This window comes from Bison bison, unplaced genomic scaffold (assembly GCF_000754665.1).
Source record: "Bison bison bison isolate TAMUID 2011002044 unplaced genomic scaffold, Bison_UMD1.0 scf7180017864209, whole genome shotgun sequence".
In the NCBI taxonomy this organism is placed as follows: Eukaryota; Metazoa; Chordata; class Mammalia; order Artiodactyla; family Bovidae; genus Bison; species Bison bison.
The window spans coordinates 1,407,771-1,425,205 of NW_011494781.1; the positions used below are offsets into that span (position 1 = coordinate 1,407,771).

General features: G+C 55.0%; 1 protein-coding gene across 5 annotated transcripts in view; it reads left to right on the top strand.

The window, feature by feature from the left end:
- SEMA4D (sema domain, immunoglobulin domain (Ig), transmembrane domain (TM) and short cytoplasmic domain, (semaphorin) 4D) overlaps positions 1-17,435 on the top strand; it is a 76,182-nt gene that overhangs the window by 46,557 nt on the left and 12,190 nt on the right. For 4 of the 5 annotated variants that reach the window (XM_010844794.1, XM_010844793.1, XM_010844792.1 and 1 more), the window contains 10 exons: positions 767-860; positions 1,480-1,593; positions 2,603-2,754; positions 4,001-4,176; positions 4,286-4,442; positions 5,466-5,688; positions 6,734-6,849; positions 12,421-12,593; positions 12,679-12,722; positions 13,706-16,023. In XM_010844794.1, coding sequence (XP_010843096.1) covers positions 767-860; positions 1,480-1,593; positions 2,603-2,754; positions 4,001-4,176; positions 4,286-4,442; positions 5,466-5,688; positions 6,734-6,849; positions 12,421-12,593; positions 12,679-12,722; positions 13,706-14,634 — 2,178 coding nt within the window. In that variant the 3' untranslated portion in view covers positions 14,635-16,023. Of the gene's footprint in view, positions 1-766; positions 861-1,479; positions 1,594-2,602; positions 2,755-4,000; positions 4,177-4,285; positions 4,443-5,465; positions 5,689-6,733; positions 6,850-12,420; positions 12,594-12,678; positions 12,723-13,705; positions 16,024-16,178; positions 16,389-17,435 lie in introns of those variants that run through there. The other variant, XM_010844795.1, reaches the window with a different exon arrangement.

Sequence of the window (17,435 nt, forward strand, 5' to 3'; positions counted from 1 at the left end):
ATTTTCCTCTGAGATGCGTTTTTACTCATTTGTACAAACGTCTCACATATTCAGGGATGGACACGCCTTGTCTGTCATTTTGCTCTCATGTCCCCCACTTTGTCACTGTTGATCTATCTCATTCTTTCAGTGGACAGACACCGTCCAGTCCTCTCTGTGCTGGACCTGTCTATTTTTCCCCTTTCTTGGCTTTGAGCTCTCTTGCCGGGTGCAGAGAGATGGTCCCAAGGCTGAAATGGTCACCCATTAGTGCAGCATGGTTCCATCTTTAACACTCTGGTCACCAATCCATCTGGAGTGTGTCTCGGTGGGTAGGATGTGGTGGAGGTTCTGGCTCCTTTTTTCTGATATCAGTTCATTGGATAACCTGCTCCCCCGCTGCTTTGAAGGCATCTTTACTGATGTTAAAAGGCCTTCCAGTTCCTTCCGGAGCACACCCTGTGTTTGGTTTGCCCTGGCTATTTTGTGCCCTGGCTGTTTTGTGACCCTAGAGACATCAGCATTGACTGTCTCGGTCTTACGGGGAGTCAGCTGAGGCTCCAGGACCTTGAGGTGCTCTCGAGGGTGTCAGAGGGTGCCAGCGTGATAGAAGTTGCCAAGGTGCTGGCCTCCAGACCTGGGACAGCTGGTGACAGCATATGTGCTGTCCCCTCCATCTCCCCAGAAGAGCAAGTCTGAAGATTAAATGGTCCAGCAAAGAAGCACGATCGGGATGACCGCAGGACTTCAGACATTTATGATATTCTCCCTTTCTGCTCAATTATAGAACTTAACATCCTTCAAATTTCTGGGGAAAAATGAAGATGGCAAAGGAAGGTGTCCCTTTGACCCAGCACAGAGCTACACGTCTGTCATGGTCGGTGAGTCCTGCTCTCGGTGTCCGTTCCCGGCTTGGCCCCCTGGACCCAGGCGGCCCCGTTCCTCCTCCTCTGCAGTGACCCCCTCTGCTTGGTGCCCATATTCACCGTCCACACAGAAGGTCCAGGAGTCTCTCTAGAGCTCTTGGATTCGTTGCTCAGGAGGATAGACGGCCACCTCCGCAGTCTTCTGGTTAGATTTGGGGACAGGTTATTTTGTATCTGTCGCCTGTGCAGACCACCTGGATGAGTCGGGCAGGTTGAAGGAAGCTTCTGTTCAGAGGACGTTTGTGACTGAGCCGTGGCCTGCCTTGAACTGCGCTCGCACACCCAGGGCCAGCAGGCCAGGGCCCCCTGTGCACCCACTGATGCGTTTGTCATTTTACTGGATGCAGGAATTGCTTGTCGCTTGTTGCCCCAAACAGTTTATCATGGGCACAAAGTCCCCCACGTCCAGAAATGAAACAGAAGACTCAGGAAACAGAAACATGCACCCAGAAGCAGGGCGGTGGTGTCTCTGTTCCCTTGAGTCAGGTTGGAAGGAGAAGTGGTGCGGGGGCATCGCCGTGTCACCAACACTAGTCTCGATCCCTTTTTCCTCTTTCCTCCTGGGTCACTGAAGATGGAGAGCTTTATTCCGGGACGTCGTACAACTTTCTGGGAAGTGAACCTATCATCTCCCGAAATTCTACGCACAGTCCTCTGAGGACAGAGTATGCAATTCCTTGGCTTAATGGTAAGAAGTGGGCCGCGTGGTGGAAGGTGTGTTTGTGCTTGGGGTGGCTCCCTCTCCACCAGAGCCCCCGTTCTAGTTCGCCCTCTTCCGGCTCCCAGCCTCATGGGAAGGCGTCTGCGGCTCACCTTCCTGTGTCTTGGGGTTCATGTCAGGCCCGGTGAGGTGGGGGTTCTGCTGGAACCACTCGGGGCTCCACTGCCAGCACCTGGGGACTTGCTTTCTTCTCTGCTAAGTTAGTTGGTTGTGTGCTAAATCACATCTGACTCTTTTCAACCCTGTGGACTGCAGCCCACCGGGCTCCTCTGTCCATGGGATTCTCCAGGCCAGAATATGGGAGGAGATTGCCATGCCCTCCTCCAGGAGATCTTCCCGACCCAAGAGATCAAACCTGTGTCTCTTATGTCCCCTGCACTGGCAGGCAGGTTCTGTACCACTAGTGCCACCTGTGAGCTGGTTTAACCTTGCCTTTACCCTTCCTTGAAAATAGATCTGGAAGGCTCAGATTGACAACCTTGGGCTTGTTAGATCAGCACGTGACATTATACCGTTATCCCTGGATGTCACGTGTCCACATTGGATTCGCAATCAGATGGCTCACAGCTGCTCACAGGAGACTTTTCTCCTGGGCACTGGCCAGCCTGCTAGAGCCTTGGGGCACCTGGATCTGGTGGTCAGGAGTTTGTCTCTGTTAGGGATGGGCTGTTTAAACCAGCAAAAGCATATTTCCCAGTGAGTCTCTAGGGATGGTGGGGTCTGGCTCCCTGTTGCCTCCAGGCTGCCTGCCAGTTTAGAGATCCAGCCCTCAGTTCTTGGGCTGGACTGGGAGGTTGTGTGTCAGAACCCCCACCTCCAGCCTCTCCTTAGCCTGAGGAGGGCAAGATGGGCCCCGTCACCATCCCTAGGCCCTGGAGTCTGTGTGGGGTATGGCACAGGCAGCCTCCCACATTCTGACGGGGGGTGCCGGGGCCCTTGACGTGTACGGGGCTAATCACAGCGTCCGTCCCTGCAGAGCCCAGCTTCGTGTTTGCTGACGTGGTGCGAGAGAGCCCGGAGGGCGAGGACCTCGGGGACGACAGGGTGTACTTCTTCTTCACGGAGGTGTCTGTGGAGTACGAGTTTGTCTTCAAGCTGATGATCCCCCGGATAGCGAGGGTCTGCAAGGTGAGCCCACCCCCGCTTTTCTCTTTGGTCCCTGTACTTGGGGAGAGCACGTCACCTGGGCTCCACACTTCCTCTGAGGTGCCTGTCTCCTTCCTCATATTCATCCACACCACAGATAGTGGTGTGGATGGGCTGTTGGGCTCGGTCTTCATCCTTCCTACAGGTCGCCTTGGGGACCACAGGAGCACCAGCCCGTGTGTGACAGTGACTGGCTTTCTGTCCTCAGGGCTCTGTTCTTAACACATTCCTTAAATCTCTCCCAGTTTATAGGAAGTTAGTTTTCCTGTACTGTATTAACCAAAATCTATCCTTGGTGGCTCAGACGGTAAAGAATCCGTCTGGAATGTGGGAGACCCTCGTTTGAGAAGATCCCCTGGAGAAGGGAATGGCAGCCACTCCAGGATTCTTGCCTGGAGAATTCCATGGACAGAGGTGTCTGACAGGCTACAGTCCATTGGATCACAAAGAGTTGGATGTGACTAAGCAACTAACACTTCCACTTTCACATTGTAATTAGGGGTTTTTCCATTCCAACATAAAGGTTGGGGAGTGCGTTTTCACTGTGTCCAGAGTGAGTGTGGACACGTTCAGTTTCATGATCTTCTGTGTCTAGTACTCAGAGTTTCAGTACTTCTGTCCAGACCCAGTCATGTTAGGAGTGTTCCATGATTGTTGCTTAGTGCTCCGTTCACTAAAGAGTGCTTTGGGGAACTTGATAGGTCCAGAGGATCTCAGCAGATAGCTTGAGAGCTGGAAAGAAGTAAAAATCTGATCTCCTTGAGGAATGCCTTTTAGGGGAGACCTTGTCTAAGCACACTGGCCAGAGACAGACTGGGGAGCCTGTGTGTCCACCAGCCCCTGGCTCTGCCGGTCGCTCACAGATGGGTCTTGAGTCTGGAGGTGCATGTGAGCCAAAGGGCTAAAGCGGTGACCGCGCAGGAGGACAGCGGGGCGTCTGCTTCATGACGCCGAGGGCGGGCGGAATCCAACAGTTGTTCTGTCTGCAGTTGGGTGACTGCTTGTTGAGGTGTTGTTGTGGGTTGGGTTTTGTGCTTTAATCCATGACCTGAGCTGGCACGGAAGGGGTTGCTGGGGTCACTGGTGGTCTGCAGCCGGCTTTCCTTTTTGGCCTCAGCTTCCTTTCACTGAGGCAGAGCTGCTCGGGGCTGGAGTACATCCCTCGTCACCGGCTCACGTTTGGGGGGAGCCTCCCCTCCTCTCACTGCACATGTATTTGGGGTTCCAGGGGGACCAGGGGGGCCTGAGGACCTTACAGAAGAAGTGGACCTCCTTCCTGAAGGCCAGGCTCATCTGCTCCCGGCCGGACAGCAACCTCGTCTTTAACGTGCTGCGGGATGTCTTCGTCCTCAGGTCTCCGGACCTGAAGGAACCCGTGTTCTACGGGGTCTTCACCCCGCAGCTGTGAGTGCTCCAGGCGGGCAGGGGTGGGGTGTTTTCACCGCACTTTCCTTCCCCCGACCCGTGCCCTGCCCCCCGCCTCAGGGCAGTCACGTCACCCCCTCCTCCCCAGGAACAACGTGGGGCTGTCGGCCGTGTGCGCCTACAACCTGTCCACGGCCGAGGCGGTCTTCTCCCGTGGGAAGTACATGCAGAGCGCCACGGTGGAGCAGTCCCACACCAAGTGGGTGCGCTACAACGGGGCTGTGCCCACGCCACGGCCCGGGGCGGTGAGTGGGCGCGGGCTTCCCCCTGGGAGCGGGGAGGGCCGGGGGCACGCTCTCTGCTTCCTGGGTCCTTCTCATCAGTGTGCTGTGTCACAGCCGTTGCTGTAAACTGCCCGAACGAGAAGGTGTTCTGGCTGGCACCGGATGTTTTGTGGGATTAACATTGCACAATAGAATTAGATCTGTTTCGTTTTCTGTGTCTTGCAGAGAAACATGATTTCTTGGCAGAGAGATGCGTGCTACTCTCCATTCGTTAATATGAGTCACACTTTTTATTTCCCTAAAAGTAGTAAATTTTATGTAGGAATCGGTGTGGGTATCTAGGCTGATGTGAGGCATCCATTTATGATGGGCCTGGTGAGCCGGGCCGTGTACGTGGTCCACAGGTGGGACTGTGACCTGGGAGAGTGGCCTGAGGCTTGGGACTCCCTCCCAGGACCGTCCCCCTCTGTGGGTGCACCGTCGCTGGCGGGTCAGTTCTTTTCCTGCATGTCATTAAGCAAAAGGCATTCACCTGTGGTCGTGAATTTTGGTGTACACAAATTAGGAGCTAGGACAGAAAAAAGGACCTTCATGCTCTCGACCTTTATGCTGTTTATATTTATAACTGGACTGTTTTTAGCCATTTTTCCAGGCTTCTCTTCTGGGAGAGCTATCAAAAGAGAAATGTGTGGTTTTCAGTTTCAGACATCTGACACGATTTTTTTCATTTATGAGTTGATGAAAATAACTTCATTGACTATGTATCACGAGAGACCATTGTGTCCTGTGGAGAAAAAGACAGTTGCATTGCCTACCTGCTGTATAACTGTGTCTTTAGATACCTGGGGAAAGGTCAGCTCAGTGTTTCCATCTTGGCAAGAAATCCACAGTGTACTCCCAAGCTCTGCACCTTGGGGAAGCCCCGACTCTTGTGTGAGCGCATGCTGCGTGCCCGATTGTGTGAGCGCATGCTGCGTGCCCGATTGTGTGAGCGCATGCTGCGTGCCCAAGCGCCCACGGTCATGGCTGATCTATTTCCCGCAGTGTATCAACCGGGAGGCACGGGCGGCCAACTTTTCTAGCTCGCTCAACCTGCCGGACAAGACCCTGCAGTTCGTCAAAGACCACCCTCTGATGGACGACTCCGTGACCCCGATAGACAGTAGGCCCCGGCTGATCAAAGGCGACGTGAACTACACGCAGATTGTGGTGGACAGGGCCCGGGCCCTGGATGGAACCATCCACGACGTCATGTTTGTCAGCACAGGTGGGTCCCTGGGTAAGAACACGGGTACGTCCAGTGGTGGCTCAGTGGTAAAGAATCCACCTGCCAACGCAAGAGACACAGGTTCAATGCCTGGGTTGGGAAGATCCCTTGGAGAAGGCAAGGGCAACCCACTCCAGTGTTCTTGTCAGGAGAATCCCACGGACAGAGGAGCCTGGTGGGCTACAGTTTATAGGACTGCAAAAAGTCAGACACGACTTGAGCAACCAAACAATGAAGACCAGCGAATCTCTGCCACACGGAGCCAGCATCTCGCCCGGGTGCCCGAGTAGTGGGAGGATTTATTAGTGTGTGGGAAGATTTCTGAGAAGTCCCCACACCTGGGTGGCTTCAGATCTCTGTGACCATCAGAACACCTGGAGCGCCAGTTAAAAATGCAGGTCCTGACCCAGATCTAGAAATTCAGGTCTGATGGGTCTGGGCTGGTGTAGAGGGAGGCCAGGTGGTGCCATGGAGGCGAGGTGAGAGCTGCAGACAGGCACGTCCTGCCTCCCTGAGTGACAACTGGGCTCGAGACCTGTCCTGACCTGCCGTGGGAGACACACCTCTCCTGGTGGCCCGTAGTTGCCAACACAAGTTTCCTGGAATGGAAATGGTGACCAGGCAAAGGAGCAGCAGCAGCGGGCAAGCTCTGTGGTCAGCCCTGGGTGCTGCCCAGCTGCTGGCTGCCCCTGCCTGGGGCTCCTGGTGGGCTGGCACCCCCAGAGGCCTGTGGTGCCCAAGAACCATGTCACATTTATTTGGATGACACAGTGTCGACCATTCTGATGGGGAGTATTGGACTTAACAAAGAGCTGTTTATTTTTTCTGAAAAAGATGGGGATGACCCATGCCAGCTGGGTGTCCAGTTGTTTATTTTGCATATGACTCTTCCCTTTGTGAGTCTAACGCAAAAACATCATCTGTTTCTAAGCCTCCTGTTGGGGGAAGGTGCGGGAGGCAGAAGGGTGACTGTTTGCTGCTGTGGCCAACAGCGCCAGCACCGTCCCCTTCTCCTGGGGACTGACATGCAGCTTTCACCTTGCAGACCGGGGAGCCCTGCACAAAGCCATCAGCCTTGAGAATGACATCCACATCATTGAGGAGACTCAGCTCTTCCAGGACTTCGAGCCCATCCAGAGCCTGCTGCTGTCTTCCAAGAAGGTAAGTCCCCGGGGGCTGGCAGGGCAGCCCCACATTTCAGTGACCTCAGGGCGGGCTGGGCCAGGCAGGCCCCGTCGTCCATCTGGCCCAGATGAACCTACCTTCAGGCTGTTACAGAAAGTTCTTCCGTGAGCTATGGGGTACAGGAAAGACAAAGTGAAAGTGTTAGTCGCTCAGTTGTGTACAACTCTTTGTGACCCCATGGACTATAGCCCACCAGGCTCCTCTGTCCTTCAGGATTCTCCAGGCAAGAATACTGGAGTGGGTTGCCATTCCCTTCTCCAGGGGATCTTCCCGACCCAGGGATCGAACCTGCATCCCCTGCATTGCCAGGCGGATTCTTAACCACTGGACCACAAGGAAGTCCCCGAAATTTTCATATATCACAAAATGTTAGTCTTTTGATTCTTCTTCAACTATTTCGGTATGTGAAAATTGTTCTTAGTGGGTGGGCTGCCCGGAAGCAGCACGCGGGCTGGATCTGCCCTGCAGTCCACAGGCAGTCCTCAGCTGTGCATACCAGGCGGCCTTTGGGAAACGTGCCTCCCGGTTTACAGCTGGGGTAGAGAGTACGGAGCAGAGCGCGGGCCTGGCTTCACGTGGCCTCGTCCACATCCAGCTCCAGGTGCGTGGCTGTGAGCCTGGGCGGGCCAGTCCTGTCTCTGTTTCCTCCTCTGTGCAGTGAAGTTTGGCAGCCTCTGGGAGGGTCCCAGCCCTGCCCTGTGACGTCCCCCATGCTGTGGCCCCTGGGCTAATAGACTCTAGTCAGCACCAGAAATTGGCCACCTGGCCACATGTCACATTCCCCTCTGACACAGGGCCCCCCATCACTCAGCCTCTCCCACCTGTACCCCATTTGTAAAGCCTGGCTTAGGGGCACCAGGCTGGCCTGTCCCACTTCATATGGTGTCACCCTGTTGTTGAGATTTTCCTTCTGGACCCACAGCACTCCTGAGCTTTCCTCCCTTCATGCTGGAAAGAGGTTGTTCCTCTGGCCTCCCAGAACATCCTCCCTGCCCTGGGTCCTGGTGGGAGCTACATGTGGCTTGTAGGGCCCAGGCTCAGCCCTTCCTCAGCCCCGGGGCTGTGGGCAGCAGGATTGGGCCCCTGACAGGCAGGTGAAAAAGAAAAGAAGGTGACGTCTTGGTCAGGCTTGCATTTGCAAATGCTGCACGTGGGCTTTCATCCTCTCCCCTTCATCATGAGCTTGAGGAGTTGCATCTGGTTTTCAGTCTCCTGTTGCAGGGTCCCCTCCCCTCTCGGCCCCTGCAGTGTGTGTCTTCTCCCTCCAATTCTGAAAGGGAAGGAAGACAGAATAGCCTGGTGGAGTTAGGCTCGCAGACTTAGATCTGTGCCTCTCAAGCAGTGCTTTTGGCCACCCTTCGCCACGCTCTCCTGTACAATTTGTTGAAATAAGGAAACCCAGGCGCCCTTCTTGCCACCACCATGTTGCTTGGGTGCTTCAGCCAAGCACGCTTAAGGCCTCCAAATGGTCAAATACTCATCAGAACTAAGGCCGGGCCCCCAGAGTGGACATGTGGTGAGAGCAGGGCTCAGCTCTGCTCCACAAGACATCATTCCTGGACCCAGCTGGCCCTGCCATCCTGACCCAAGTCTTTGTGGTCACTGATCCCACGGGAAGGATGGGGGCAGGATCGCCTACTGGAAGGTCTCACAGATCAGTCCTTTGCTCACTCCCTGCAGTCAGGAATGGTCAAGTGGCCCAGGAGGGAGGCTGGCACCCCGGGAGGGAGCCTGGAGCCCCAGGGAGGGAATCACCTTTCCCCACAGGAGCCCCCACTGCGCTGGGGCCCGGCTCATTTGCCTAGAACAGATGAAAACACATTGTGCAGTCATGGGGTCCCACACCTCCTGGGCTGGTGGGCTCAGGGTGGCTTTGGAATGCTGGCTGTGCTGCCATGGCAGCAGGAAGCGGCTGTTTGGGGTGAAAAGACACCAGTTCCTCCCTCCCCACTCCCCACCAGCAGGCTCTCCTGGGTCACTCATGCCTGGTCCTCATTGCAGAAAGCTAATGAGCAGGCACCACAGGGCTGGGGGAGCACAGGATGGCCCGGCACACAGCCTCCACCAGGTCGGGGAGTCCCTTGTCTCTACCTCCTGTCCTCTCACAACAAGTGCATTGTGGTAAATGCACTTCATAAATTGTACCATTTTAATTATTTTTGCGTGTACACCTTAGAAGCATTAAATACATTCACATTGTGAAACCCTCCTCCCCATCTATCCCCAGAACTTCATATCTTACAACGCTAAAACCCCATACCGTTAACCACTAAGTCTCCCTTCCTCCCATTCCCCAGCCCCTAGCACCCACCCCTCTGCATTCCACCTCTGTGTCTTTGACTACTCTAAGAAGAACCTCGTGTCAGTGGAATCCGACAACATTCGTCCTTTTGAGGTGGGCCTGTTTCCCTGAGCATCAGGTCCTAAAGGTTCATCCATGTTGTAGCAGCTGACAGGATCTCCTTCCTGTTTGGGGCTGAGTAGCATTCCATCCTGTGCATATCCATCTGCTTTATTCACCCCCTGGTAGACACTGGGGTTGTCTCTCCCCTGCTGCATGAACAGGCCTGCTCTCGTCTCTGGTGTGTACATGGCAGGCGTGCCCTGGGTCCAGGGGCCAGGCTAAGTGTGGTTTTTCTGGGAACATTCTGTAATGGTGAGATACCACCTGTGCAGCAAAGGCGGGAGTCCCTCCAGCTCTGGCCACATCCACCCACAACTACCCACGTGTGGACCCGGAGATGAGAGCCCAGTGCTGCAGCTGAGGGCACAGTCCCCCAGAGGGTGGGGGCCTGAGCATGTGCATACTCAGCACATCTCACAGGAGCCAGGTGGTCCCCGGCCGGCTTGTTTTCTCTCACGCAAGAGTTGAGGTGGAGTAGTCCTGCAGCCCTTCCCCAGCGCTCCTATCGAACCTGAGCAGGTCTGCTGGCAGCAGCACCCTAACTCACCTCCACACTCCCGATCCTCACGTTCCCATGGCCTGCTTTCTGACTCTAGGGCCACACGTGGCCTTGGTACCTTTCCTCAGTACCCCCGGTCTGGATGGCTCCCCATCTGCCCTCATCTTGGTGACCTTGACACTTTTGGAGAGCACTGGTCAGCATTTTGTGGAATGCCCCTCCATTTTGGGCATACCTGGTGTTTCTTGTGTTTAGATTGATGTTGAGCATTTTGGGGAGATGACCTTTGTCTCAGGAAGGTGCAGTCAGTGTGACCTCTTGATTTTTGTGTTTTGTTTTTTGGCTGCGTCCAGTTTTACTTTTAGCATGTGGGATCTTCATTGCAGCATGCAGGATACAGTTCCCTGACCAAGGCCCAAACCCAGGAGCATTGGGAGTATGTAGTCTTAGCCACTGGACCACTGTGTTATCTCCACACTCTGTGGTCAGTGGGAGCAGCCCACCCCAGGGGGCCAGGAGCCAAGCCCCAGCTCCTAGAGGGAGGGGTTGAAGAGTTTGGGGGCCACATTCAGCCCCCGCAGTGGCTGACGCTTAGTTGTGGGCAACTGTGGGCTTCCCTGGTGGCTCAGATGGTAAAGAATCCACCCTCAATGCAGGAGGCCTGGGTTTGATCCCTAGGTTGGGAAGATCCCCTGGAGAAGGGAATGGCAGTATCCTTGCCTGGAGGATTCCATGAACAGAGGAGCCTGGTGGGCTACAGTCCATGGGGTCACAAAGAATCAGACATGACTGAGCAAGTAATGCTCTGAGGCTAAATAGACACCCAGTTCCCTCTTGCCCACTGACTTTGGTGTCCACCCGTGGGCCTTGCCTGCTGCGGTCACTGCTATGAGGTCTCAGGCCACTTTACTGTCCCACGTTCATTGGGATGGGTCAGGTGCAGTCATGGGGGCTCAGCCCTGCCCTGTTGGGGAGCAAGGGCTGGAGGCTGAGTGGACTGTAGGGCAGGGGGATGGAGCCAGCCTGGGACAGGCTGCCCCCTCCCCAACCCAGACCACCTGCCCCACTTTGCAGGAGTGTCCACACCCTCGCCAGGGCCCTTCTATAGGAGCCTGCTGAAGTTGCCCGCTGGGCCAGTCATCCCAGCAAACTTTTCCTCTCCTCCGAGTCACAGATCCCAACTGTGATCTGAGATGTCGTCCTGATTCCTTCTTACGAATACAGGGTGCTCCTGGCCTCAGTGCCCAGGTCTCTGCCTACGTGGACAGGCCAGCACTGGGCCTGGCTCTCTGTCACTTGTCTTCACAGTGTGACGCCATCACAGGGGCACTGCCCTCTCTCTCAACTGTGCTCACACACGGTGGGTCTGTGACCCCTGGGCCTTCGAGACATCACAGGCCAGGGGATCTGGGGTCACCCAGGGACTTTGCACTCCAGCCAGACAGGTTACTTGAAAACGCGTTTCCGAGGACAGAGGCTGTGTCTCATCTGAGTCTCAAATACGAAGCGTCATGTAAACTTGGCAATCTTTTGACATTAAACAAAGGCCTTTCTAGAATGTCAAGGTGAGAGTGACTCACCAGGAAGGAGAGAGTAAATGCTGAGCTTCTGAATCGCCAGCCCTGAGTCTCCTGGTGGGCTTCAGGTGGACGCCGAAGGGCAGCCTTTGTTGTAGTTGAGCTCAATGAGAAAAATCAGCCTGCCCAATGGCACCCAGTTTTCCTTCTGTGTTGTGGGCTCTGGGGCCATCAGCCTGAGAGGGATGGGTCCCAGGCCCAGTGCTGCGGAGCACAGAGGATCCTGCCCTGCTCTCTGCTCCTCTCCCTAGTGGCTCAGATGGTAAAGAATCTGCCTGCAGTGCAGGAGACCCAGGTTCAATCCCTGGGTCGGGAAGACCTCCTGGAGAAGGGAATGGCTACCTACTCCAGTATTCTTGCCTGGAGAATCCCATTGACAGAGAAGCCTGGAGAGCTACAGTTCACGGGTCACAAAAGAGTCAGACACGACAGAGCGACCGACACTCACGGCCACTCGGAGCGTGGCTCTCCATTTCCCTAGCTGTGTTCATTTCTCGTAAATGTCGACGCGAGAGCAGTGACTGCCTCCTCACTTGTCTTACTCTGTTTATTAAAACTCTGTTTGCTCTCCTCTGACGTTCACTGCGGCCTCGCTGGATTCACACACTGACATGTGTCGTCTCTGTGCTGGGGTTCACGTGTTGGGAACACGAGATGAGTTTTGGAGGCTGTGGCCTCTTGCCTAGTGAGGCTGGGAGGGCGACCAGAAGTGTCAGGCTAGTGCATCTTCCTGTGCATGGAGCTGGCAGAGAAGGTGCAGAGAAGCACTTCTGGCAAGTAGGGTGAGGGTGGGTGCTCGGAAGGAGGAGGAGGAGTTTGGACCAAGGCCCAGTGTACTCTGAGTTAGTCTGTGGACTCCCCCCAGCCCGCAAAACCACACACGGCCCATGATGTCACAATGCTGCTATGCAGATCTGTCCAGGATCTAACCTGGCCTCGTACCACTGCCTCTTCGAGAAGCTCGGGGAGATGCCTTGTCACCATTCCCTGTGAGCTAGAGAAGCACCCGGCCCTTGAAGGCTGCCCCCACCCCATGCCCCCTGCGCTTGTCTGCTTCACACCCACAGGGCAGGAAGTTTGTCTATGCCGGTTCCAACTCGGGTGTGGTGCAGGCCCCTGTGGCCTTCTGCGGGAAGCATGGCACCTGCGAGGACTGCGTGCTTGCCCGGGACCCCTACTGCGCCTGGAGCCCGGCCGTGGCCGCCTGTGTCGCCCTGCACCAGACTGACAGCCCCAGCAGGTACCGTGTGTGGCAAGCTGGTGCCCAGCCCAGCCCCACGGCCTGACGCGTGTGCACCCTGTAACTGTGCCCCGTTGTCTTTCAGGGGACTGATTCAGGAAATGAATGGGGATGCATCCACTTGCCCTGGTAAGTTGCCCGTCCCCGCCACCTCCCCTTTAGGGGCAGCCGGGTCTCCTAACCATTTCATGACGCTTTGCTGTTGTAGCATTTCGCACGTTTTGTTTTTCTTTCTTTACTCGGAACAGAGGTCGAGTATCTCGTGGCAGACCCCTGTGATGTTTCTTTGTCCCTTGTATTGCAAAACAGGATGCCGAAGCCATGCAGAGTGTGTTTACTGGAAGGCACTCTCATCCCAAACCGTGACGTCCACTCTTGATATGCCTCTCTCTTCCGCTTGGCTTGGGGCCACACCTCTTGTGGGGCTTCCCAGGTGGCTCAGAGGATAAAGAATCCACCTGCAATGCAGGAGATGCAGGAGACATGGGTTTGATCCCCGAGTCAGGAAGATCCCCTGGAGGAGGGCATGGCAACCTACTCCAGTATTCTTGCCTGGGGAATCCCCTGGACAGAGGAGCCTGGCAGAGGAGCCTGGGGGTCACAAAGAGTCGGGCGCAACTGAGCAACTGAGCATACATGCATACACACTTCTTGTGAGCCGGAGGGAGGTGCTCAGGAGAGATTAGTTCCCGTTCCCATCCCACCCCTGCCAGGAGATCAGGCATGTTCCAGCTGAAGGCAGGTGTGCCCTGGGCTCCCATCCCTAACCTGACAGATGTCATCAGTTAAGACAGGTTTAGGAGGAGGGGGCAAGGCCCACCGAGCTGCTAGCAGAAGTTTGATACCTTTGACTTGGCGCCGCCACCAGAAGGCACAGCTGGCTGCTGTGCAGCCTGCCTGGCCTGGGAGTTCTCCCCATCCCCCAGGGCTGCCACTGGGAGCTCATCTTTGCTTTTTGGTCACGCATGTCTTTATCTCCTTAGCTGTTCTGGAAGATTCCATGTTGCTCCACTGGGTGAAATTCTTGTGTCCTCTTGTACGTGTTGACCTATTTTTGAGAGAAGTATTGAGCAGGGTTGTTGATGCTGTGCACATTTATTTTAATGTTCCAGATAAAATTAAAGAAAGTTACCTGCAGCATTTTTTCAAGCATGGCGGCACAGCAGAACTCAAATGTTCCCAAAAGTCCAACCTGGCCCGGGTGGTATGGAAGTTCCAGAACGGCGTGCTCAAGGCCGAAAGCCCCAAGTACAGCTTGGTAGGCAGAAAGAACCTGCTCATCTTCAACCTGTCGGAAGGAGACAGCGGGGTGTATCAGTGCCTGTCGGAGGAGAAGGTCAAGAACAAGACGATCTTGCAGGTGGTGGCCAAGCATGTTCTGGAGGTCAAGACGGTCCAGCGAACCACAGTGGCCTCTACCTCTCCAGCCACACGGACAGAAGGCAGTCGGATCACCCCCAGAGTGTCAGTGGGGCCCACCCCAGTCTCCTTTCCTCAGACCCCAGCCGTGCAGGTCACCACGCTGGGTGCTGTTCCCCCACCATCCAGCCCCGTGGCACCCACTAGTACGTCCTGCGAACCAAAGATCGTCATCAACACGGTCCCGCAAGTCCACTCGGAGAAGACATTGTATCTAAAGTCCAGTGACAACCGCCTCCTCATGTTTCTCTTCCTCTTCTTCTTCGCCCTCTTCCTCTGCCTCGTCTCCTACAACTGCTATAAGGGCTACCTGCCCGGACAGTGCTTGAAATTCCGCTCGGCCATGCTCCTCGGGAAGAAGAAGCCCACTTCGGACTTCTCAGACTTTGAGCAGAGTGTGAAGGAGACGCTGGTGGAGCAGGGCAGCTTCTCCCAGCAGAATGGGGGACAGCCCAAGCCAGCCCTGGACACCGGCTACGAGACAGAGCAGGACACGATGGCCAGCCGGCTGCCCACTGACCGGGAGGACTCGCAGAAGATCGACGAGCTCCCGGTCAGGGACCGGCCATTCGACGTCAAGTGCGAGCTGAAGTTCGCCGACTCGGATGCGGACGGGGACTGAGGCTCCGGCCGCCCGCAGGGTCTCTGTGTTGCCAGTTCAGTGCTCCATCCAGTGCTGCGTAGGTAGCCGTCGTCAGCAAACCTCAGCCTTCTGTGTCTTTTTTCTTGGGTCGCACTTGTGACTTGGCTTCTCTTTGTCCTTTTGGAAAACAGCAAGCATCGAGTCTGGCCTCCCTGGTCGGTGGCGCGTTTGGAGTCGCGCCCACAGGCTCACCCACGGCCGCTCTGCGGCGGAAAGATGGCCAGACTGCCACTGGTCTGAGAAGAAGGGCCATGAACGTCCCCTCCTCGTAGCAGCCACTGAAAGATAATTTAATTCCAGATTGGAAATGACGTTTTAGTTTATCAGATTGGTAACTTATCACCTGTTGTCCAGGTTGGCACGGACCTTTCCTTCCACGTCATTACTTTTTAGGATTTTGCTTTAATTATGTTGGCGTGTTGGGTCATTTTATTTTTTTAATTACTAAAGCAGATGTTTTAATATTTGGAAGATGTACATTTTCTGAATTTTGTTGTATATTAGGATAAAGGTATGGCTTACGTTGCTTAAGATTCTCAGGGATAAACTTACTTTTGCTAAATGCATTCTTTTCCGCTTTTAGAAATGTAGACAAAAATCATCTCTTGATCACACTTCTTTTTTTAATTATTCTTGAAATTTTGTTCCTTGAGGGAAGCATCATTTTCAGAGATTTTTCTTTCTGTACCTTTTTACTCTTGTCTTAACTCTTTCGAGGAGAAGGCTATGGAGGACCATTCCACGACACTGGGTAGAGTTTGGAGGGAGGGACGGGCCCCAGACTGCTATGGATGGAGCTGGGCTAGCCCAGAGCTGAGAGGACAAGCGTGTTACAATCTAATGCCCATGGCCACTGGTGAAAACCTCTTGTTCAGGCAGAATGTTCTCCAGGATGTCTTGGTCATCTGAACATCTCCTTTTCCATTTTGCTTCCATCTCATGCTCTCTGCCTGCCCAGACTCTCTGGCCTAACTGAGCTGTCTACAACTGGAAAAGAGCTGGGTGGCCAGGGGGCAGCCAGGCCAGTGACCACAGCCCCCCAGCCCCCACATGCTGCTGCCGCAGACCTGCCAAGCCTGGCGCCATCTGTCAAGGTGCAAGTGGGCCGCACGGTCCTATCATCACCGACGTCACACTCCACCTCCTGCTTTCCAGACGCCCACAAGAGGAGGCTTTCTTTCCGTGGCAAAGAGCAATAAACTCTGAGCGTGTGTGCCTGTGTGGCCGATGTCATCTTCCAGCATGATAGGATTTGACCGTTCTGGTGTAAACATTTGTGTTTTATAAGATTTACTTTGTTTTTATTTTTCTACTTTGAATTGTATACATTTGGAAAGTAACCGAATAAACAGAAGCTTATATCCTTGATGCGGGGACATGGTTCTCTGCGGCTGCTCCGCTGCCTCCCCACGTGGCCTGGGCCCCTTTTCTCTCCTGTGCTTCATTCTCCTTCCCTGGCATGCGGTGCACTCCTGATGACTTCTCCTCAGAGCCCTCTCTCTTTTCTGTCCTCTGTCTCGCAGCCTCATCTCCTCTGCCCTTCCCTCCTCCGGGGTCCTCTTCCCTGTCCTGTCTGGGCCCCGACTCATCTTCCTCTCCCCGAAGCCCCTGGCCGGCCTCGGGCCCAGGGCCTGACCGCCGCCTGCAGGTCACCTTGCTGCCGCCCTTCCTCAGCGACCAGGCCCAGCACGTGCATGCCCTGGGGACCTTCCATCTCTTCTGCCAGGCCACAGGTGAGCAGGGCACCTGTCCAGGTGGGGGTGGGGGGGACTTCCTCCAGGAGCACTGCCTTCCTTACTGCACCCCTCCGGTAATCTCCAGCGACACTTAACCGTGACCCCAGAGCTGTTCCTGTGGACCGTAGGGTTCAACCAGTGTTTTCCATGAAGGGCCAAACTCTAGGGCTTCACAAGCCATGGTTTCTGTCACAACTACTCAGCTCTTCTTTTGTAACCTGAAAGCTGCCGATGGGTGGGCATGGCCACACACCCAAATTTATTTACAAACTCGAGCTGAAGCTTGCCAGTTACTGGTATATAAGGTTACTTCTGTGTTGGCTAACAATTTGGGTTTCATAGACGTGGCATCTGGAGATTTAAAAACTGAACTTTAGAGCCTCCAGATCGGGAACTGTTTGAACAATTTGCTTCGAGATGTTTAAACGCAGAACAGGTGTCAAGTCTAGTGTGCTCTGAGCTACAGGCGGTGTTGGCTCGGTGCTGGACAACACCGAGATGGGGTGTCAGCCACGCCTCCGGGCCGAGTGTGTCCCCTGGGGGCTCTGGGCACTGCTTGGTGGTCAGGTCTCCCCGCTGCCATCTTCTGACTCATTAGTAGCTACAGAGAAAACACACAGCATACTCCAGGCCTGCTCAAGAATAAACTCAGGAGGAAAAGCAAACCTCATTTTTTTTTCACTGTTTGGAGAATTTAAGCAAGCTGTGGGAAGTGTTAAGCTGCTGCCCACTTCCCTGTGGGTTGGCTCACGAGCCTTCAAGTGACTGTGTCCACTGTGACCCTGCACGTGTAGCCGCTGGGGGCTCTGCGCAGGCCCTAGGCAGTGGACAGGGATGTTGTCCACGAAGGAGATGCTTGCAAACAGACCTGAGAGGGATGGGTCCGTATGGCCCCCAGGTCACCTGAGTGCTGCTCTCAGCCCTGACTCCTCAGGCAGGCGTTGGGGAACTGCTTCAGCCCTCCCTGGCCCAGGCCGCAGTGGCAGCATCCTCCACCGCCAAGCTGGGGCACCTCCCTGGCCGTGGGGGCGGGTGTCCCCCGGG